The sequence below is a fragment of the Saccopteryx leptura genome, chromosome 5 (assembly GCF_036850995.1).
Source record: "Saccopteryx leptura isolate mSacLep1 chromosome 5, mSacLep1_pri_phased_curated, whole genome shotgun sequence".
Lineage (NCBI taxonomy): Eukaryota > Metazoa > Chordata > Mammalia > Chiroptera > Emballonuridae > Saccopteryx > Saccopteryx leptura.
The window spans coordinates 118,875,912-118,899,318 of NC_089507.1; the positions used below are offsets into that span (position 1 = coordinate 118,875,912).

At 38.4% G+C, this 23,407-nt stretch overlaps 1 protein-coding gene and 1 long non-coding RNA gene across 5 annotated transcripts in view; one reads left to right on the plus strand and one right to left on the minus strand.

Annotated features, from left to right (window-relative positions):
- The window catches only part of LOC136406757 (uncharacterized), a 79,647-nt gene extending 62,022 nt beyond the window's left edge, over window positions 1–17,625 (minus strand). For both annotated transcript variants that reach the window (XR_010751698.1, XR_010751699.1), the window contains exon 1: window positions 17,474–17,625. This is a non-coding gene — a long non-coding RNA (uncharacterized lncRNA). The remainder of the gene's footprint in view (window positions 1–17,473) is intronic.
- Window positions 17,163–23,407, plus strand: part of ZEB1 (zinc finger E-box binding homeobox 1) — a 209,868-nt gene continuing 203,623 nt past the window's right edge. The window contains exon 1 of one of the 3 annotated variants that reach the window (XM_066386868.1): window positions 17,163–17,264. In XM_066386868.1, the coding sequence (XP_066242965.1) occupies window positions 17,207–17,264 (58 nt within the window). In that variant the 5' untranslated portion in view covers window positions 17,163–17,206. Of the gene's footprint in view, window positions 17,265–18,501; window positions 18,596–19,148; window positions 19,428–23,407 lie in introns of those variants that run through there. The other 2 variants (XM_066386870.1, XM_066386869.1) reach the window with 2 other exon arrangements.

Here is a 23,407-nt window from a genome sequence, read left to right on the forward strand (position 1 = left end):
ACTGAATCCTGGCACTCCAGATTTAGAGATTGGGGAACAGTAAGAGAGTGAAAAGGAGTAATAGGGAAATGTAACAGGGAAACCAGGCTAGTATGGTGTCCTAAAGGCCAAATGCAGAAAGGATTTCAAGGAGGACAGAGAATCAACTGCGAGGATTTGCTATCACAAGACCATAAAGACTTCGAATTAACATTGGACCTAACGCTAAACTGTATTACTGAAGAGAAAACTGATGCAGAAGAAGGGAAGTCATTTCAGTCCCTGAGTGGCTGAGAGGTTCTGGGATTCACTGCACAGGTAGGGGGGCTCACATTGCCTTATTGCCAATTAAGAAGAAAACCAAAGTAAAATCTAAAAGTGCAAAAGTTGTAAGTAATCTGAGCAATAAGAAAGAATATCCTGATAAGCCTATAAAAATCCAAAATGAGGTTATGTTTCCTTATCTGGGGAGTTACTTCAGGCTTTAGAAGCACCCCACTAATAATATAACACTCTTCATCTGGGAGTGGGAGAGGGCACTCCTGCCGGATCATGTTAAATCTTGTCGCATCATTAGAGATACAATTAAACTTGCTTACCAAAATTCCGTAGTAGAATGCACCCCCAACACACACACAAATCCCTCTACGGATATTTTTGAACAGCAAGGGAAAAAAATGTTTAGATTTAAAGGAGAGTTATATTTTTATTGTCACTATTTCATAAGACAAATTTGGATAGGTTATTCTTTTGCCAGCTTAATGAGCGAGTTGGAAAAAGAGACCCAAAGCAAAGACTAGGCAGTTAATGTTCAAGACACTCACTAGTATACAGTAAAAAACTAAAATAACCCAGGGTTTGGCAATTCTACTTCTGTAATAATATGAGTCCATTGAGACTGGAACATTCCACATACTTGAATTCTAAAAATTTGGCTTGATCCATAAGTTACATACAAAGTAGTAATAAAAAACTGACTTTGAAATAACTTTTAAAGTATCATTCAGCTTTGAAATTTTTTCTAATCTTAAAAAACTATGAATTATTAAGAATTATTTTACAAACAGTATTGTTTCACTTTTTAAAAATTCTACAGCTTGTATCCTAAGTGAGCATAACGTTAAAAGTCAGCCAACTCAAATTCGTGCACACGCTTGGTTGCTTCCTTCACTGGAGATGACATCAGTTGTGTTCCCACCTTCCCAGGATGACAAGTGGGGGTGAGACGAGGTGAGCTGAGCTGCTGGCTGGGGCGCAGCAGCGGGAACAGTGAAGTGACAGGAGAAAGGCTTAGTCATCAAATCACCCGCATCTACCTAGACAGTACAATATCCAGATCCGGGAAGCTATACAAAATCCTCTTCCAGTTTTTAAAACAAAACAAAGCCACTTAAACATGAGTAACTTAGACGTTTGTTTCTTAAAGATTAGTGCAGTTCTCACTTACCGCCTCCCTCCCCACCACCAAACTGTGCCCTCCACTTTCATCCCTATTAGGTTAGTAACCTTGGTCACATAGGGTTTCCAAAGAATCTTCCTTCCTTAACATCATAATGTGATTTTTAAAGATCATGTGAGCTTTTAAGCAGAAAAGTGCCCAAAGCTCTTTAAACTATTATTAATGTGGTTTAATAATAATACATTAGTTTCCTAATTCTAATGATGTTTCAAGGGTTGAGAAAAGAAGGCAGATGTTTCTATATCTATGTGGACCTCAGACTCATTGATAATGTGATTGCATAAAACTCAAGAGGTAATCAAGAGATACATGAAGCCAAACCCCCTACCTGTCCCTAAATTAGTAAATCCTTCATATTCCTCACACCTGTGCACAGACATGTGCTGTGTGTACTGTGCTCATTTGTGCTCAAGAAATTACCTGTTTTCTTAAACATACAATTATATCATTAACACTGATGGAAACAATGTAAATGTTTTGACTAAAACTGCACATATGTACAGCTATTTTGTTCTAAAATAGTAGTGAGTAGTAGTTTCAACAAAATGCAAAACAAAAGAGAACAGGTGTTCGAAATTCAATTAATGGGAGACATCCCAGATTTTGTTTATTATAGCATTCATAAAAAACTACACATATTTTATGAGAATTCCACAACTTACTTTCTTCTATGACAACTTACTTTCTTCTTTGAGCAAAACAAGAATTACTGAGTAGTTAAAATCAAACAGTCAGCCTGACCTGTGGTGGCGCAGTGGATAAAGTGTCGACCTGGAAATGCTGAGGTCACCGGTTCAAAACCCTGGGCTTGCCTGGTCAAGGCACATATGGGAGTTGATGCTTCCAGCTCCTCCCCCCTTCTCTCTCTCTGTCTCTCTCTCTCCTCTCTCTCCTTCTCTGTCTCTCCTCTCTAAAAATGAATAAAAAAAAATCAAACAGTCATTTGCTGGACACACCCTATGTGCCTAGACTCACCAACTTCCCCTCATTATACCAGTGCACCCCTTTTGCAGTACATGTTACAGAGCACTAGAATTTTGTTTTGTAATTTAAAGGAGGAAACCACGGTTCTTTTGCATTTTCAATTACTCTTACCCTGCTCTACTTTCCGATGGCACTTAATCCTCTTCTACCATATTCATCTGCTTATTTATTTATCTCTTATTATGTGTCTCATTCCACCAGAATATAAATTCTGCTAGGTGGGGAGTTTTGTCTGTCTGGTCCCTTGATGTAGCCTAAAAACTGAGAACAGTGCCTAGCACATAGAAGCAGATCAATATGTATTTGTCAAGTAAATGAATAAATGAATTCTTTTTATGTAGCCCTCTTTAGAAAGATTAGGTACTTTCCTTTGGTTCCCTGCTAGGTTTATCAGGGTAAATAACGTGTTTTGACATCTTTGGCTTAATATTTGATCTCAGTTTTATCTTACTTAGGCCCACACCTTTCCAGTTTTCTAAAAACAACCCAACAATGTTTTCTGTAATGACCTCACCATAATCACCTTTCCTGCTACTGAAAGAACAATCATTGCCTTAAACCAATAACTGGCTACATCCAGAAATCCCCCAATCCTCTATCTTACTATGATTTCTTTTGTTCTAAGATCTTTGTCAATGACTAGGATGACTTTTGGAAAGTATACCCTGTGAACATTTCTTTGTGATAATTCTTTATTAAACCTGCATCTATTTCACATTCTTTCTATTCTTTCTAGCCTTTTTTCTTGAGTAGTGTGATGCTTTTTTTTTTTTAAATCATTATCATAATTTTCCTCAGAGACCCAGTTAAAACTTTAAAATCTCATTTTACTCTTTACAATTCTCAATCACTACATCTTATGTGTATGTGTGGTATGTGTGCATCTGTGTGAGACTTTTTGGTAGGCTTCTGAGATTTCTTTCACCGAGCAGTCATTTGTTGACCACAGATAGTCTGAAATTCTAGGTTGCCATGATGTTGTGAGTGATATATATACCCTTTTGAGATCTTGCCTGGCTGTTTAAATTTCCTTTCAGGACAACTTTATCTTGTGACATCTTAAATACTTTTCTTCCTCCACTTCTATTTCTTTCATTTCTTTTTTATGTTTTAAAATGTGCGTATTGAAGGCACAATACCTTGAGAGTTTTACATATTAATTTTTTATCTGGCTGACAATTTATTTTTGTCCAAATGGAACTACTCTAGTTATGGTCCTCTTAGTTTCATATCTGTATAAATATAAGAAATTTTAAATTATGTTTCAAAATAATCTTGTTATTATGTTGTGGGTTACGCTAGAAACGATGTATATTTGATTTCTCCCAACTGTGAGTTTACCCCACTTAATGTATTCACTCTCTAGAAGATATATTGTGACCTTTCCAGTCTTCATTACTTCAAAGATACAATGTCACATATCTACACATTCATGGACAATCTAACCTAGACCCTTTCCTAGTCCAGAGATACAAAATTCTAATTCCAAATTCAAGTTGTTTGGATGGTGGATACTTATCAATTCTTGACTGCTATTTTCCTTTGACCTGACATTAAAGATGTTTGCCCTAAAAAGCAATCTTTTCTTCTTTAGCTCTCAGAATTCAGGTACACTAATACCACATGTAATGTGCTAAAATGTGAGAACTAATATCTCTTTTTGCTTCCTGTCAGATTAAAGTTCAGGCTGTTAAATACTGCCAGAGGCAAGCTGTGATCTGCTTTTATATCAGCTTCCAATCAAGATAGTATTTATTTATCACAGAAGATATTAAAACATATTTACTTTCCAGATATGCTCATCACTGTAACAATATGGTCTCTACAATAAAAAGTATATAATAGAGCATGAGAGATAAGACACTGAACAACTAATTATGAAATAAATATTATAAAAATTTGGACCGGGTGGTAAGAGACTAGGGAAATCAATGAGGAATAAAGGGAATATAAGGAGGGGTTCGGGTGGAGTGAGAAGAAAAATATCTTTAGAAACATGGGAGTAGGAGGGAATGTTTTGTTTATGTAACTCCTCATCTCAAGAAAAGGGAATATAGAAAGGATTATGTCATTCAAAATTTTGTACATTATGAGAAAATTTATAGCAGTATTGAACAGGTAACAAAATACTCAGTAAAATATTTCTCCTCATAATTATTTTCCTGGATATTAACATTTTCTTTATGCTTTAGAATTTTGTCTTAGCCCAGGCCTGGATATTATTTGATGTTTATCGAGTGAGTACAATAGTATTTAACATGGCAGTTATACAACCAAAAAGCCCTTCAATAGAAGACTGGATAAAGAAGATGTGGCACATATACACTATGGAATACTACTCAGCCATAAGAAATGATGACATCAGATCATTTACAGCAAAATGGTGGGATCTTGATAACATTATAAGGAGTGAAATAAGTAAATCAGAAAAAAACAAGAACTACATGATTCCATACATTGGTGGAACATAAAAATGAGACTAAGAGACATGGACAAGTGTGTGGTGGTTACCAGGGGTGGGGGGAGGGAGGACAGGGGGAGAGTTAGGGGGAGGGGGAGGGGCACAGAGAACTAGATAGAGGGTGGCGAAGGACAATCTGACTTTGGGCGAGGGGTATGCAACATAATTTAATGACAAGGTAACCTAGACATGTTTTCTTTGAATATATGTACCCTGATTTATTAATGTCATCCCATTACCATTAATAAAAATTTATTTTAAAAAAAAACAAAAAAAAAACAACAAAAAAAAAACCATGGCAGTTATAGTTATGGTCTTGGTTTGAGAGTCCCAGTCTAGACTATATGAACTATGTGCCTGCAGCTTCTCAAAATCTTTCTACATATGAGATGAAAATAATATCTATTAGTGCTATAATGAATCTCAAATAAAACCATGTGATAGTAGATTATTCAGCTCCACAAATGGTGCATTCTTTACTAAAATTGGTAGGTGTGCATTAACATACATAGCATAGTTCTTTCCTTCCTTTCACTTCTTTTTTTATTATAGAATCTAAACACAAGGGACACATGATTCACCATTTTATTGTGGGAAGAAGCTTTCCTTCTTTATCTGGAACATGGCAGCAATCATTCTCTACTTAGATCTAAATGACTGAATTGCAAGGTGAACTATATTGGTGAGTAACTCATTTTCCTTTACCTCCAGGACCCTCTTTTCCTGAGATCAAGCAATTTTCCTGTGTAATGAACTGTATCTGCTATCAAGTGGCCTAGAAATTAAGAGGTCCAAAGCCCCTTCCAAGTCCTCATTTTCTATTTGGTATCATGATGTCTTTGCTGCCACACCACTGATCTATGTTTTCAAAGGCTACCCAAAGAATAAATGCAAAAATGAATGGAACTGCAAAACAATTTTATATACACGGGAAAAACTTCAATCAATTTTAAATTATGCAGGGGATAGTTTTCTAGCTAATGGTTTTCTAGTTAATTTATTTGCATCAAATGCTTCTATCTGGTTGACAGTTTTTTGGTTAGTTCAAGGCTGACTAGAAATTGGAAGGGGAGCATATGCAACAAGAACATGCTTTAAAACTAACATCGACCAACAAAAGTGGTTGTTAGTGGTTCGACCAAAACATATCGAAAGTCTGGAGAAAGTGAGCTCAAGAGAGGACAAAAGTGTATGTAAATTGGTAATTTGAAAAAAGTTCAGGCCATACATTTTTAAAAAATTTACTATGACGTACAGGCACAGAAAATAAAACAAGAAAAAACAACTAATCAATTTATTCAATAATTTAGAGACTAATTATATTTTTCTCAATAGTCAATGTTTTCAATCATTTTCTTTTAGTAGATGATATTGGAGTAATTTCTTCTAACCATTCTGCTATTTATAACAATTGAAAGTTTGAAGTGTTTTACTGATATATTAGTTTTTGGCATTACTAAAAATGTCCCTAGTCACTTAATGAAATATCTGCCAGGAAATCTTTCATATTATTATGATAATATTTGAAAACCAGTAACAGCTATTTGTCAGTGGCTTTACCAATCAAAAGGGCAGAATCAGGAAATAAGTTGAGCTACTAAAAAGAAAAGATACTTATTTAATGATACTAATTAGTTCAATGTGCATAAAATGACTAAATTCCACAACTATTTACATTAAAATAATATAAATTACTAGTTGTAATAGCAAAACATATTGAATAATGCTGATTCCAAATGTGCATGAATTATATACTATTTTGAGAATGACTTTACCTATAGTTAAAATATGGCTACTGAAGGTGAAACAACATAATTATCTAAACCTATACAGCAATGGTATAAAACAGTATCAAAGCTAAGAATAAAATAATAATTAGGCTCTTTGCGGGCATTTTTTATGATCTGTAGGGACACTTTATATAGTAAACTAGAAAGAAAAATATTATTAAATTCAATTGCATTTTACAGTTAGTTAATAGAACACATTGGCCAAAATCAGGCAGATAATTTCAGAGACAAAACTGGTCATAAAATCAAAGCCAGTTCTTTGCAAAAACCTTCACAAATAAAAAGCAAATTACTTTTGAAAGCTCTAGCAGAGCAGACTTAATGTAAGTCAAATATTTGACAAATCATTTCAGTTTAGACCCCTTCTTACCCTATTTTTGTATGTTTGTTTTTACATTTCACTGTTTAATAGCACTTCCATCAGAGGACAAACAAGAAATTAAAAATAACTTGATTTATGTTACTGAAGTGAGTTAATATTATACAAGCTCTAATAAAATACAAAAGAGCTATTTAAAATTCATTAACATCTGACTTTAGAATTTTTATATTGATACAGCAGCTTTGTACAGTGAAACTCCAAAACTCTATGTCTTACAATATTCAAAATAACTTCCCCATCCATTATCTCATGTTACACTCGCCAAAACCCTTGTGAATATGTAGGGAAATTTGGTTTACACAGGGAATTTAGGTTTGATTCTGCAGAGAAGAAAGTCGGTCTCACAGAAGTTAGGTGATTTGTCCAATATTATACCCAAAGTAGAGCTGAGTGAGAACTCTCAAATACCATTCATTCATTCTTCCATCTTTTGCTAGTATTAAGTTATCCTTTGTCATGTGAAGGCAGCCTTGAGAGAGGAGAGTAAGAATAAGCCATCTGAGATTAAGAATTCACCACAGAAAATCAGCAAAAGAGGAAATTGACAAGAATTGTATGGTTTGAATGTGGATTAAATATAAAAATATTGGCTAACAGATTTTTAAGTTGTTAAGATCTTGCTATGCCTTTACCTATTAGCAGGGCTAAAAGATGACCATATATTTTGCAGCTTTAAGTGAAATCACTTTATCATGATTTTGAGAATCTAGTTTATAAGTGCCACTCCTTAATGAAAAACCATCCACCTAAAACAAGTTTTAGGAAGATTACCTAGCCGTGTGGACCCATTATTAAAAACTACCATTACTCAGGTTTTTGAATAGATAAATCTATTCACGACCAAAATTTAAATGTATGAAGACATTCAGTACAAAGTCAGTCTTTCTTTCTCTCTCCTGTACTTCCACCTCCCAGAATCCCTCCCTAGAGGCAAATATTGGCTACCACGACCTTCCACAGAGAGCTTGTGCCTTTACACATGTACAAGAGTATAACTGTGTGTGTATAGAAACCAATAAAAACACAAATATACACTGCTCACAAAAATTAGAGGATATTTCAAAATGAATATGAAGCGATAAAAAAAGCATTTGATCTTTTTTTTTTTTTTGTATTTTTCTGAAGCTAGAAATGGGGAGAGACAGTCAGACTCCTGCATGCGCCCGACCGGGATCCACCCGGCACGCCCACCAGGGGGCAACACTGCCCACCAGGGGGCAATGCTCTGCCCCTCCGGGGCGTCGCTCTGCCTCGACCAGAGCCACTCTAGCGCCTGGGGCAGAGGCCAAGGAGCCATCCCCAGCACCCCGGCCATCTTTGCTCCAATGGAGCCTCGGCTGCGGGAGGGGAAGAGAGAGACAGAGAGGAAGGAGAGGGGAAGGGGTGGAGAAGCAGATGGGCGCTTCTCCTGTGTGCCCTGGCCGGGAATCGAACCTGGAACTTCTGCACGCCAGGCCGACGCTCTACCACTGAGCCAACCAGCCAGGGCTTGATCTTTTTTTATTAAACAAGAGCATCAGAAAAGCAAACAAGTAAAAGAAAGTTGTTCGATTGTGCAAATGAGATGCAAAACCAACTTTTATTTTATTGGTGAAAATGCACTATACAAAAGGCTGAAAGTACTGGAGTATCTGCATGTTCCCAGATCCCCTAATTTTTGTGAGTAGCACATGGTAGCAAACTATATACACTGTTCTTTACCTTGCTTTTACCTGACTTGCCTGTTTAATTTAGAGAGCTTTTCAGATTAACTGCTTAATTCATTTTAAATGACTGCATAGTATTCCTAGGAAATCCTTTGAATTATTCTCCAATTCACTGAATAGTTAAGTACAGTTGCTCAAGAATTCCGAAATTGCTAATTTTTGCTACATTTAAAAGGGATCCTTGCAGTTGACTATTTCTTAAGAGCAAGCAAGAATTTAAACTTACAAAAATTCTAAGTACAATTAGACATTTTAAATATTCAATATCTAGTGACAAGCTTAATCAGATCCTAAATGAAACACAAACCACTCTTTGACTAATAAGGGAATCTGAAATAAATCAACACACATACATATATTTTTTTTGTAATACTAGTCATGAAAGAACTTAAACAGGCCTCAAGATCCAGAGCTGGAATGATTACTGGTTTAATCCAGTATGGAATTTATTACATATTTATATGCTCTTTATTAGTCCATGTAATTGTTTGCCTATGTACATATTCTAAAACTCTGAGCGATTCATGTTTTCAATCAGTGTGAATAAGCTACCAATTTTCAAAAATTTTTAATCACGGTAAGACCAAATCTCACATATTTCTGGTGGTGTCATATACAGGGTGGGGCAAAAGTAGATTTACAGTTGTTTCATATGGGACATAATGCAATAAATAAATAATACAAAAACAACAACTCTGTTTCATGTCCTTGTCATTTCAACTGTAAAACTACTTTTGCCCCACCTTGTATTGGTACAATCCTTTTCTAAAACAAACTGATGATATATTTAAAAAGATACAACTATGTTCATTTCCACTGACTACATAATTGCAGTTTTGAGAGTATTTCCCTAGGAAATAACCAAGAACTAAACAAATTCTATACCACAAGTGTGTTTATCCTTCATGAAACAAAGAAACTAAAATTTAAATGTTCAACAATATGTAACTGGCTTAGCAAATTATATCAATGTGAGGAATATTAGTCAAGTAAAATAATTCAAGTATAAAGATTATGTGCCTATGTATGTTTTTCTCATGTATATGGCATTATTATAGCAATATAAACTATACATGTGAAAACAGATTGAAAAACAGTGGCATTGGCATAGGCACAGAAATACTACTTTTACTCTAAGTGTTGTGTAATGTTCTAGTGGACACATTTAAGTGTCACCTCACTTGTTTTTTTAAAAGGACTACATGCCATCTAGTTGCAGTGCAAAAATTGTTAGTTACCACCCTAGGGTAGTAAGTTTACTTATTGTGTAAACAATTCCTTAGACAATTTAGCTATTGTGAGCCAACAGTATTTCTGGACAATATAACAAATATTCCAACTAATGGTAAATAAACATGTTAATATCATCCCTTCTTTTTGTCCTTAAATTTACAGTCATTCCACCTATGCCTGAAATGACACCTACAGGGAGAAAAAGTATCTTTTAGCCTCGAACAAAAAGGCAGTGCATAAATTTTGGTGGTTTATGTTCTTAAAATCCTACTCTGATCTCTGCCTGAGAATTTAGTTTTGTTACTATTATCCATCATTCACTGTTTACCACGTGCCAGGCACTATGTAAAACCCTTCACATTCAGTATCTTATTTGCTTTCCACAAAACCCCAGGGCAGAAGTATTTCGCAAATGACAGGAACCTTCCCTCTTTTCCATAATTATTGAGTATGTGTCTCGTTAGACAGACATCGCGTTAGGGAGGAAATACAAAGATGAAGAAGTTCAGACGAGGAGATGAGACAGATGTAAAACATATTTAAAAGTGTTAAGCACTAAAACTATGGTGTATATATACAAGGTACCCTGAAGGATGGGAGGGAACTACTAGCTGTGTGGGGCAGGTTGTCTAATTCCCAAGATTTCCGATACACCTGGAAAGTGCTGAGATCATGTGAAATGCAGGGAAAGAAAACTAATCTGCCTTCTAGGAAATACAGGGTATGGTATATAAAGTTATCTGGAAGATGGATTAGAATCTGAATGGGGAATATGTTAGCTTTTATGCACTAGGCTGAGGTAACCACAATGGCGGGAAAAATGGAAGTATTAAAGAATATATTGGAAACTCTTTTTTTATAGTCATTCCTTTATCATTTAATTTTGAGGGCCTGCCCATGTACTAAGGCAGTACTAGGACATCAAAAAACCACTACAAGAATGTATAATCAGAAACAATTTTATTAATATTGTAAACATGGGAAACGTCATGTTGTAGACTGCTTACAATTTAACAACAGTATTACTCTACTTGTTAATATGGTCTGGAAAGGCTGTTCTTCATCTGTGCTTCTTTCAGACAGCCACACATCTTGTCTGTGTATTGCTTTTCCTTGCTGAGTTATTCCTTTGTAAATGATTAGTCAAGAGAACAGAGCTCTCTTAAGGATGGGTGTTCTGCTTACTTTTTCTTTTCCATCACAGAACACTATAGTCTTCCCCAATGTGGATACCCATGAAATTAAAAAAAACAAAAAACCTTTCATGGCTCATAACTGCTTTCAATCTAGGGTCCCAAATTTTAAGCATCCTCAGGAGATCAGGTGCCTGCTTCCCTACCTCATCTAGATTTTAGATCAGTTAGGGCAAGGGCCTTCAATCCACAACTAGTTATTGAATAATTACTATGTAATAAAGTGTGACAAGTTTCTAAGTATCTTCCACAGTTTGCATATTTACACATTAGAATATGAGTATATACTTGGTCAATGAATAACATTATAACATTTATATCACATTTAATCTCTAGTGCTATAATTAACGGAAGTGTAATTCTTGGAAGATAATAGATATGGTGAAAAATACTATTTCTGTATGTGTATTACTTAGGGACCTGGCAGGAAAACAGGCATACTCTAAGGGTAAACTGAAGATAATCTGATGAAGTCTATTTACAAAGACGTATAGAGGCTTAAGGGAGTCAATAAGGGATAAAGAACCCAAGGACTCACAGCAGGAGAAAACTTCTACCATTCCTAAACCTGAGGGGATGAACGAAAGAAGCAGTTTCTGAAACTTGCCAACACCATTAGCCAAAGAACAGGGTTGTCTGACAGGAGCATGGTCTTAGGTAGAGGAATAAAGTTACTGCCAAAAGCCACAGACAAGCAGGGGGGAGTATGGAGAAAGGTGAAATACATATCATGACCTCTTTCTCTTTCCTTCCTCTGAACATTTGGCAATGCCTCCAAATTGGCTGAAACCGAACAGAAACCAGAGGGTAGAGGAGCCTGGGCGATGTGGTCCATAGAAATCGGCCTCCCAGAGCATGGAAAGGCAGAGACTGGACTTTGGAGGACAGACAATAGCCAGCATAATATGAAAAAGCAAAGCATTTTACAGAATTAAACAATTTTAAAAGCCTGAAAAAAAGAGAAAAGGAATTGATCTAAATAGAGTTGTGTCAGACCTGGGACAAAGAAAGATGGAGGAAGAGAACTATTAAACAGTAAAACAGTAGTGAGGGGCATAGTACGTGATCTATTTATGTAAGCAGGATAAAAAGAGTGAACAAAGAAATAGAGGCATGAAAGAGTTAGAAGAGTCTGACCAGGGATCTTAAACTTGTTGGTATATCTAAACACACGATTATGTCTTATTACCAACTTTTTATGTCAGTTTTACACAAGGGTGGAACATCTAAAACCTGTTATTCACTAAAAATATTTTAAATATGTATACTCCAAGGACTGAGCAGTGGCAGTGACTGTAATTGAAGATCTGTGGAATACAGAAGGCCAGGACTGTAGGTCAAAGAAACAGACATGCTCTGTAAGAGAAACAGTCAGCTGCTAGAGGAAATTAAAATGACATAGAAAAGAAATACATGAAAACAAATGAGGGGTGGTGGAAGTAACAGTAGAACCATATCTCTGATATCATGGCAAGTAACTGAAAATTCACTCAAATATAAAATATGCATGTCAGGTTGCCAGTTCGAAACCCTGGGCTTGCCTGGTCAAGGCACATATGGGAGTTGATGCTTCCAGCTCCTCCCTCCCTTCTCTCTCTGTCTCTCCTCTCTCTCTCTCCCTCTGTCTCTCCCTCTCCTCTCTAAAATGAATAAATAAAAAAAATTAAAAGTTAAAAAATTAAAATATGCATGTTGCTCTCTCCCTTTAGTACAAATTACCTACCTATGGCTGTTTAGTATAGGAAAAACACTATTTGTGTTTATATGTATTATCATTAGGAACTATAATCTATCTTCTGTGGAAGTAGCCTGTGAAAACAATCTGTTTTATTGTTATTTTATGGGAAAAATGTTTTAGTTTTTGGATGTTCATTAACATCCCTCAAAACGGTTTACACTTACATTTATCACTGCATTATTAGATAGGTTCCTGAAAAACTGCCCCCTAAATAAAAAACTCCATATATTAACATTTCATTGACTTACATTAAAAATGAGTCTTACTCCCCAGAGGGAAAAATACCAGTTTGTAGTACAATAAAATAACATGAAAGTGTGGGGGAAACATTTGTCCCTACTATTCCCTTCTGTGAGGCTTCATTCATGGGTCATAAAGACAACTGTAGATTCTGCATCACCCTATAGTCCTGTTCCCTTCCTGACTCAGTCATTACAGCATTTGGTGAAACTGCAGGCAGTAAATGAGATGACTGTTGCCCTGTTTTGTCTCATTGTAAACCACATATCCAGAGTCGTTATTGAGCCAAGGTCTGAGGAACAAATTTAGGGGATTCTAAATTCTGTACTTTTATGGATAACAGGTATCACATTTATTCTTTTTCCTTCAAGCCTCTAATAATAAAATCACATGTTAATATAATTAACTTAATAAACATAATTAATATTTTATACTTCCATGAAAATAACCAACTTTTTATTCTGATGAAGACAGTATAATTATGATGAAGATTGTAGGATCATGTTAAACTTCTCAAATGTGTTTAGGAAATCATAGGTTCAATGTGGAACACCATGAAATATCTATATTTTAAACTTAACATAATTTTATGTCATATTTTACCTTCACTTATACATAAATCTTATATGGAAAGCAAACCCAGGTGCAAAGGGTTCATGAAAAAATTATAGAAAAGAACTCAATATTGAAAATATTCTACCCATTTACATTTTTCCTTTAAATTCATAAATTACAGTAATTCATTTTCAGCAGAACACCTCCACTTCGGTGTATTTAATCCCAGTGCTCACTGGAAGCAGTGTTAACACTTCATTAACATTAAAAATAACATATATTGAATATATATCATATGATAGAACTATAATTATTAAAAATCAACAATTGAGAATATGTGTTGAACTCTTATTAATATCCCCATCATGTTTGATTTATATAAATTTAAATTTTAGTAAACTTATTCCTTTTCTAAGTTCATGCTAAAGATTTTTCTAATTCTTTAGTTGTATTTAAGAGATAAGAACCATCACATATATATCAGATTTAAAGCAGCAATTTATTCTGAGAATTACTTTTGTCTGTTTTCTTTCTAATCTGGATTTCAATAATTCTGGGAACATTTACAATCAACAAAATATATTAATCAAATATTCAGTTTATAATATCCCTAATTATCACAGGATTTTACAAAACTGAAATTTTGTATTAAAGGAGTTGGGATGTCAATAATATTTCTTACACATATTTTAAAAATGTGAGTGAGCACAGTTAATCATTTGGGGAAACTGATTATGGAGAATCTAAAATCAAGAGCAATTGTCTCAAGATAAATCAGAATATGAATGATAAAGGCTTTTACATCCCTTATTTCAACTGCTCCTAAGAACTAATGTGATGAAGGTAGATAACAATCCTTACTTCATAGTCAAGAACAGATTCAGGAAAGTCAATGTTAATTTAAGAAATACTATATTTATAGCCTTGGCCAGTTGGCTCAGTGGATCGAGTGTCAGCCTGGTGTATGGACATCCCAGGTTTGATTCCCAGTCAGGGCACACATGAGAAGTGACCATCTGCTTCTGCTTCCCTCCTTCTTCCCTTTTTTTCTCTCTTTCTCTCTCAAAGCCAGTGGCGTGACTGGGAGTGTCACGCAGGGCACTGAGGGTAGCTTGGCTCATATGAGCATCAGCTCCAGATGAGGGTTGCCTGGTTGGTCCTGGTTGGGGAACATGCAGGAGGAGTGTGTCTATCTCCCCTCCTCTCACTTAAAAATAATAATAAAGAAATATTTACTTACTGAGCATTTATTATGTAACTAGGTACTCTGCTAGATACGGAGGACATACAGGTGTAAGCAAAAAAAAAAAAAAAAAAAAAAGAAAAAAGGTATCTGTTACATACATCTGGCCCAAGCTAACTAAACCAGTAACATTAAAGTAAGGAAAACATTGACTTCTACTTCATGTATCCCTTCATTTTGTCTCTGATTTCAAGGTGAGGCGGAACAATGAGGGAAACTTAGTTACAGTATAGGCACTTCAGAAAGAGCAAACGGCATCTGTGATAGTTCTTAAATTTAAGGATAAGTGAAATATGTGCCAGAGTTAGAAAGTGTATTTTTTTCCTTTGTGACTAGAAATTAGGGTAACTGTAAAAAACAGTTGTGTTTGTGTGTGTGTGTGTGGGGGGGGGTGGGGGGAGGAAGTTGGCAAAGGATAAAGTCCATAATCTGATTCAGACAGCAACTGAAGAACATGATACACTCTTAAAAGAATACAAAACCTACCACTTGAACCAAGGAAAGCATGGATATGGTTCTGACACATAAACTCAGTTAACACGATGTTGAGGAAAGTGAGAATTGCCTGTACTTAAAATGACCATTAAGAACAATTCCAGTTTTGGCATTCAGGGTGAATCAATATACTGACATATAATGGATAGCAAGGCATATTCACACATTTCATGCTCAAATAAATACTGCCCTCACTTCTCAAAATGCCAAAGTAAAGGTGGGAGAGAAAATTTTCATCTACATTCAGGATTAAACATTCTCATTTTAAATGACCAAACTTAGGCTGTAAACTTATTTCAGTTGGAAGGTTTGGAGAAATTATTAATGAATTTTCTAAAATTCTAGAGGTTTGTGTTTTAACATAATAAAGAATCCTGGCATAGATAGGACACATATTACAGGCCTAAATTTATGGAGCACCTACTGTGTGACAGCACTGTGCGGGGCAACTATGTTATTTCTGATAGTCTATATGTCACGTTTCAGTTTTCCCAATTTCTCTCCCAATAATTCTTATGTTAATTTATAACTATATTATTGGATATACAACTGTGTTCATTCCAAAGACATTTCCTCACTGGAGAGGGAGGTGGGGATAGGGAAAGCTAAATCCTACTGACTAGTTAAGACCAGACTTCCTTGGTATCTGTGGTGTTATCTACATACCCTTTCAGAACCCCCCCTACTTGTATAAAGCAAGGGACTTGAAGTACAGTCAGCAATCTTGCCTCCAAGACGACATTCGTCAGTCGTGCTTCTTGCCGTAAGTTCATGTACAGCAATGACTGCCCATGTAGGTGGTCAGCGGTGGCCTGCTGACACCTTGACCCTGATCTTGATGGCTGCTACCTCGTGGGACCAGGCTAAGAGGAAAGCCGGAGGAGCTGGGGCCGAGGTGACAGCAGGTGAGCCTGGTGCGGATGAGGAAGTGAGACAGGGCCAGTGTGGCTATTACTCATTTCGCTTCACCGCCGAGGTGGCTTGCAAGCGGAACTTGTCGCCTCGCTCTTGGTCCAGCTGAAGTGCTCTGTGACTGAAGTCACTTCCCATCCCGGCTCGCTGAGGGGGGGGGGGGGTGCGTACGCCCGTGTAAGGGAAGGCAGTAGGGCGGCAGGGTCAGGCAGTCTCCCGCGACGCCGTGTCCCGCCGTCAGAGGCCGAACCTTCGAGTCAGTCCCCCGAACCTGCCTCCCCTAAGCCCGGGGACTCCCTGGGGAGCCCTGCGCACACCCGCCCGGGGCCCCGGAAGCGACGGACGCGAGTGGGGGATCGGGGAGACAGGCTGCTCAGGCTGCTCGGAGGACGAAGGGTGCCGAGGGGCACGAGCCAGTCCTACACCTCCCCTGGCAGCCGCGGCGGGTGTGGCCACAACAGACACAGCACGCCGCGGAGCCTCCTCCTTCACCTTTCATACTCCGACAGCTTGTCGTCCTCCGGACCACATGCCCCCAGTTTCCTAACAGCCCTGTCCCGTGACACCAGAGGAAAACTTTTCCCTCGCCCCCCAATTCAAACTCAGCTGGACCCTCAGTTGCCGCAAACCGTCTTCTCCCTAGCAACACGGTTCCGGCCGTAGAGCGAGTGGCTCTAGGTGTAAGGAAGGTGATGTCGTAAAGCCGCGAGTGTCGTAAACCAGGTGCGGTGGGGAGAGGGGAGGGTAGAAGGGGAGGGTAGAGGAGGAGGGGTGGGGGGGAAGGGGGAGGGAGGGGGAGGAGGTGACTCGAGCATTTAGACTCAAGCGAGAGGATCATGGCGGATGGCCCCAGGTGTAAGCGCAGAAAGCAGGCGAACCCGCGGCGCAATAACGGTGAGTGGCGGAGGAGACCGGGGAGCGGCGGAGTCAGGGGGAGCCGGGCAGCCGGGGCGCCCCGCGGGTGAGGGGCGAGGCGGGCTGGGGGCGGCGGGGCAGGGACGGGCAAAGTGGAGTGGGAAAGTAGAAAGTAGTGCTCTCTGCCCCCCTCCGCTCCGGAGCCGCGCCGCGGCCGCTCGCTCTCCCTGAACCGTTATGTCTCTTACCTGGTCTCTCTCCGCCTAGCGGCTCCTGCCGCCTCTGCCGCCTCCCTGGACCGTTAGCCGCTGCCTCCGCATCCCGGCGCTGGGCGGCCGGCCGGGACACGGCGTTCACTTTTCTGGGCTTGGGTGGAGCGGCTGTTGCTTCTTTCCTCACTTTTCCCACTCTTGTGCCCCTCGCCCTCCCCGCCGCCCCGCCTCACCCCCTCGCCGCCCTGCCCTCAGCGCCCAGGCTCCCGGAGCTGGGAACTAACTTGAGCGGCCCTGACCGTGCAAAGTGGCTTCCGCGCGCCGCGGCCGCGGCCCGCACTGGCGCTCGGGGCCCCGCGGCTCGGGCCGGGCGGGCGGGCGCGCGCGGCGGGCGGCGGCGGGACGCGGCACCCGGCTGCGTGTCGTCCGTGCGCGCGTGTGCGCGGGCGCCGGTGGGGCGCGCCGTGCTGTGGGTGGATCGGGCTCGGCCGGCGGCGGCAAAGTTGTGTCCGGCCAGCGCGCTCGCGGAGTGGGGATCAGTGGCTGAGGCGCGGGTCCCTAAGCACTCCTCCTCCCCCGCGCCGCGGCCACAGAGCCCTGAGTCTCCGAGGCGAGCCCCGCGAGCGAGGTCCACGTCCTGTGGGGCGCTGGCGGGGCGACTGGGCGGCCGCGGGCGCCTACTTGCTGCTGGGGGCGATCCGTGGATGGCGGCGAGCCGGGCAGCGGGTGTGTTGGTGGAGTTGTTACCTGGGTAGAGGCAGGGAAGAACCACAGACAGAGCTTCCTTCCCGGGGGAGATTCTTCTCCTTGCGGGATGGGGCTGTGTGCTTACGCCTCTCTTTTTCTGTTTCGGTTTTTGGGGAAGTTTTTACCTGGGCTGGACGCTCGGAGCGCTGAAGTCGGATAATGGAGCTTGGATGGCGCTCACGGTCTCGGGTGGAAGGGGATGGGGGAGGGGACGGCGGACCGACGGCGCGCGAGTCGGCTGCTCACGCTGCAGCTGCAGTGTTTATTGATTTGTGCTGATGTGCCGGGGAAACACACACCCCTCGACCTGGCGAGAGAGTTTAAAACAAACAAATAAATCAGAGAGAGACCGAGGGAGTGCGACCCGAACATGTGGTTGTTGCACAGTCGCCTCTTCCAGTTTGGAGAGACGTAAGTTGATTGCATTTCTGCTTATGTCGGGGGCGATTCTGTGCTCTCTCTCCCTCCTGTTCAGCAGCGAAATGTCTGCTTATTGTTATTGTCTGGACAGTTCCTGTGGCGAGAGGGGCGAGACTTGTCCGCTCGGGGGGCGGCGTGAGCGCGTGGAGAGGCCCCCGCCCGCCGGCCGGGTACCTGTTTGTATAATAATGGGCGGCAACGGCCCTGCTGCCGGCTGCGGCCCAGGCTATATAAGGAATTACACGTACATTTCGCACGGAGGGGCTTGCCTGGGTCCCTGTGTTATTTTTAAAATACGTTTTTTAAGAATAGGGAAATAAATGCGCCTACATTGGGATCTCCATATCTTCCATAAAATGAGGAAATACATGTTTAAGTAAAAACTCTCGCGCGCTCCCCCCACCCTACCCCACCCCCGCGCCTGGGCTCCCTTTCTCCCTCCCCTCTCGGATGTGAAACGCGAGGTTTTGTAACCTTTCCTGGCAATTTTAGGTTTTGTGTGGGATTTCCTGTCTAGAAGGAGATACGAAGATTTTAAGCTGTTCCAAGACGTTTTCTTCCAATCGTAAACATATTTTAATATATTTCAGCCGACATTAAAATCACTGCTTACATGAACGATTTTAGTTATTCAAATAAACGGATTTTAAAAGCGTCTATCAATTATGATTGATGACTAATAATTTGGCATCTTCATTGTGGAGAGATGACTTGTTACAGCAAGGAGCGGAGCATAGGCTAAATTTTAATTTCCTGTTTTAGCGTCAAATAGTGTGTTCTATATTGAGCTGTTGCCGTTGTTGCTGATGTGGCTTTATGAAAGGTAAGTTGGTTCGGAAAGGGCTGTTCGCTTTTTACCTTGTATAAAATGTTCATCGCCATAGAAAGGGGCTTTTCTTGTTGCTGACGACATGTGTGTGACATGTGAGTCTGAACCACCCAGCGTTTGTGCAGCTGCTGTAAACATGTTTACCTGAACAGGAAAGAATGGATTTTTCTCTTAAAGATCCTGTGATACGAATATTACACCTATAAGGCATATCAACAGATGACTTGAGGGGGAAAAAGCTATCCTGAAAGGTACTTGAAATCAACAGGAAAAAGAGGTTCTCGGTCGCTGCAGCAAATGGCAACTTGTGCAGGTAGAAAAAAGATGGTGTTTAGTTTTCTCCGGCATGTATGTCAGCCCCCCTCCCCATCCCCTGTCTGTTGCTTTTATTCTCAAGGGAGGGATCTATTTACCACGCTTGCTGTCAGTGTTTTTCCTTTGTGTTTAATATTAGAAAAACAGATTTAGGTCTGTTTAGCACAAAATGTCTTGTCTGCAGTATGCATTACTCTGAGAAAACAAAAGGTGTTTAAGATAGCACTGTTCTACCACAGGTATCTTCCATTTTCATCACTTTTGGCTCTTTCCTTGTGTTTCTTTTTCTCAAATAAAAAAAGATGATCACCATCATGCTATTTAATTAAGCTTTACAATTTGCAATTTAAAAATGAAGTTACATGTCATTGTGTGGTGAAACCTCAGTGTAGGTGCTGGTTATTTCTTAGCAACGCAATCATATTTAAGTTGCAGTTGTTTATTGGAGAGAATTGCTTGGAAAAAATGTGAACTCTTAGATCTTTTTAAAGGAAGAAATAAATGCTCTATGCAGTGGCAGGTAGTCATAGAGCTGCTTTATGCTATTATTTACATATAAATGATTTTTGTTCATTTAAAAATAAGATGTGCATATTTAACTAATGAGCCTCCAGTAAAAATATTTTGATTTCCTTTCTAGAATATATCTGCAGAGTAGGATATTAACGTGAGAATCAAGTAATGTAACCTGACAGGGGTAAACCAATTAAGGTGTGGCCAAAGCATCAGACCTTATGTAGTAACTTTATGGTAATGATAGTCTTTTGTAAAGAGGTGGCATTAGAATTATGCTTAAATCGCTTTTTATCATTTATAATCTAATGCTTTGTTTGTGTTTTTAAAATGGCTTATTTTCTACTTATATTATCCATGTGGTTTTCTTACGTATTTACCAGTATTTATTTTTGGACACATACTCTAGCTGCTAATGACCACATGCTGATTAATTCACTTTAGATGGAATGGCGGGTACAAATCTTTCTGTCGTTTGCACCTCTTTCAGTCTTTGGAACCACCAGTAGAGGATGCTAACAAAAATGATTATTGGTGTGGTGGTACCATGAGTATGTTTATCTCCTGTTGATTGGGACCTCTGTGTTGAAAGGGACCTTTCCTTTAAGTTTGAATCTTTCTGTTATTTCAAACCAGCCCTGCCAGGACTGGAAAGAGGTAGGAATGTTTTAACTTGAACAATTTTATATATTTTAGCTTTTTAAATCTTGAAATTGAGATTCCAATCAATTTAGTCTTGCTTTAGACGGGTCATATTACTGCTTTAAAAAATGTTTTGTGTTTTGAGGTTTGGATTGGCCAGTATTTATTTTGCATATTTACCATATTTTTAACTTTTTTATTCGTGTTAAGAGCCCTGAAAAAGATATTTTTAAACATAAACGATATTAATGGTAAATATGATAAGAAGAATTATAATTAATTGATTGATAATACTGTGTAATTATTTTCCCATAACATAGGAAACTGTGCATGGGTTGGCAGACAACTACTAATGAGATCTTAAACAGCAATCACTTAGATGTTTGTGATTTCTAGATTATATTTTTTCCTTTCCTTTTTATTAAGAATCACATTCAGTTAGTGCATAAATTTTAAATTTACCAACTATACATTAAGGAATGTAAGTTTGTTTAGAGGATTTAAATACAGTGGAAAAGTCTATTTTTAATTATTGTATGCTTGTATTAAAAGAATTCTTTAAAACAAATTATGTAAATTGATATCACTTTTACATATAAATAATGCACAAGACTTAATGAATTTAGTTTTTTTGTTTTTTTGTTTGTTTGTGTCCTTAAATACTTAAGTCAATATAACTGTAAACTTTTGCAAGCCTTTCATTGGTCAAATAGTAGAAGTATTTATTTCCCTAATTATTTTTAAGGTATTTCTATAAATGCCAATGCCAGTACTATAATGCAAAGTGATACTGTTTATATTGAATTAAGTAAAGTTACCTGAATTTTTAGGTAAGCCTGTGTGAATTTCCCATTTTAGTATGTCATGTTAGAGAGAGAGAGAGAGAGAGAGAGAGAGAATATAGTTTTATATTTCTTAATACATAGTTCTTGAATTTGATGTTCTGATTCCTAAAGATCAGTAGTGATTGGGTACGATTCACTCACTTTTTTTTAATGAATAGAGGAACAAAGCCATGACATACATAATTGTAGCATGAAGAAAAACTTAAAGTATCTTATGAATTGGAAGGACCAATCACTTGTTAATATGACCCTGATAAAAAAAGCATATGAAATATTTGGTTAGTACTTTTGTTTTCTTTCTTTAGTATCTAGTATTCTTGAAATGCCATACCCTATGTTTGCAGGTTTAGTTGCTTTTAAGCATGTGGTGAGAAATTGGGAATATTTAAAAAATAATAGCATAATTTATCATGGTTGTGTGGGTTTTTTTTTTTACCCTTTTTTGCTTTCCCCTATATAAATCACTTCTAAGCATGTGATTAGAGCCAAATGTAAACACAGATGCAATATCATGTGGAATTATATTGTTAGCTACTCTTAACTACCTGTATTGAATTGCAGTATAGAAGAAAAATCATGGAGATGTTGGAAGGAGATACGCATTAGTGTGCAGCAGTGTACTGAGAGGTTAGATGACTTGATAAAATTGTAGAAATAGTATCTAGGATTGAAAAAGGTTTCTTAATCTTTGTAGCTTGATCACTAAATGAAATGCATGTTCATTTCTAATATGTAAGCTAAAAAACGTTCATTGTTGAAATTTTTTAAAAATTTAAGGTTGAAAGGTACCTTGATTAGGAAATATAATAAAATGACTTTGAAAACAATTTTTAAAAGGCTACATGTTATACATATTACCTGCTAAATAATCACTGACGGGCTAAATGTAGAAAATAAATGGATATACATATAGTAGAAAAAGCTTTGCAGTGACCCAAGTTAAAAGTAAATATGATCTATTATATAGGCATTGCTATAGGAAATTACCTTTCCTTGGGATGGGACAGTGTTTTGTATTCCTAAAGGGAGCATTCTTAGGACATGAATGTCCTAAAATTTTTCATTATGGTGTGAACATGTCTACATTGTAAATTTGATGGAGGTGGTTATGCTGCTTTTTAGCTTAAGAAACTAGGTTACTTGAAAATATGGTAAGGTGGTATACCACTCAAATAGCAGGATACTCTGATAAGTACTATTTGTCTTAAGTTGGCAGAGAAAAAATTAATATTTTAGAGTATATCATTTAGGTGTAGATAAATTAAAAGATTCCAAAAGGGAAGAGCAAAAGAGGGTCAAGTTCAAGTCTCCTCTTCTTTTATAGCTATGAAATGTTATTAGATTCTTGAGTTTTCATCCTCTAAGAAGTTATTTTTTCTCTTATTTCTTTAGTCATCTTCCTGTTAATATATGCCCTTTATATTCATAGGGATGACATTTACCTGTTCATACACACATTTCTCTTCATAATCAGCTTTATATATAGTTACTGAAACTTGATATGTGGAGTTTCAGATATAAACTAAGGCTTTTGGTAGAAGACCTTATAGTATGGCAACCTGGGAAAACCTTCATCATCTCTTGCAGTAACAACTACATCTGTGCTAGAATTATTAGTAACAGATGTTTTGTGACCTTTTAATTCCCACTACCCTCCCC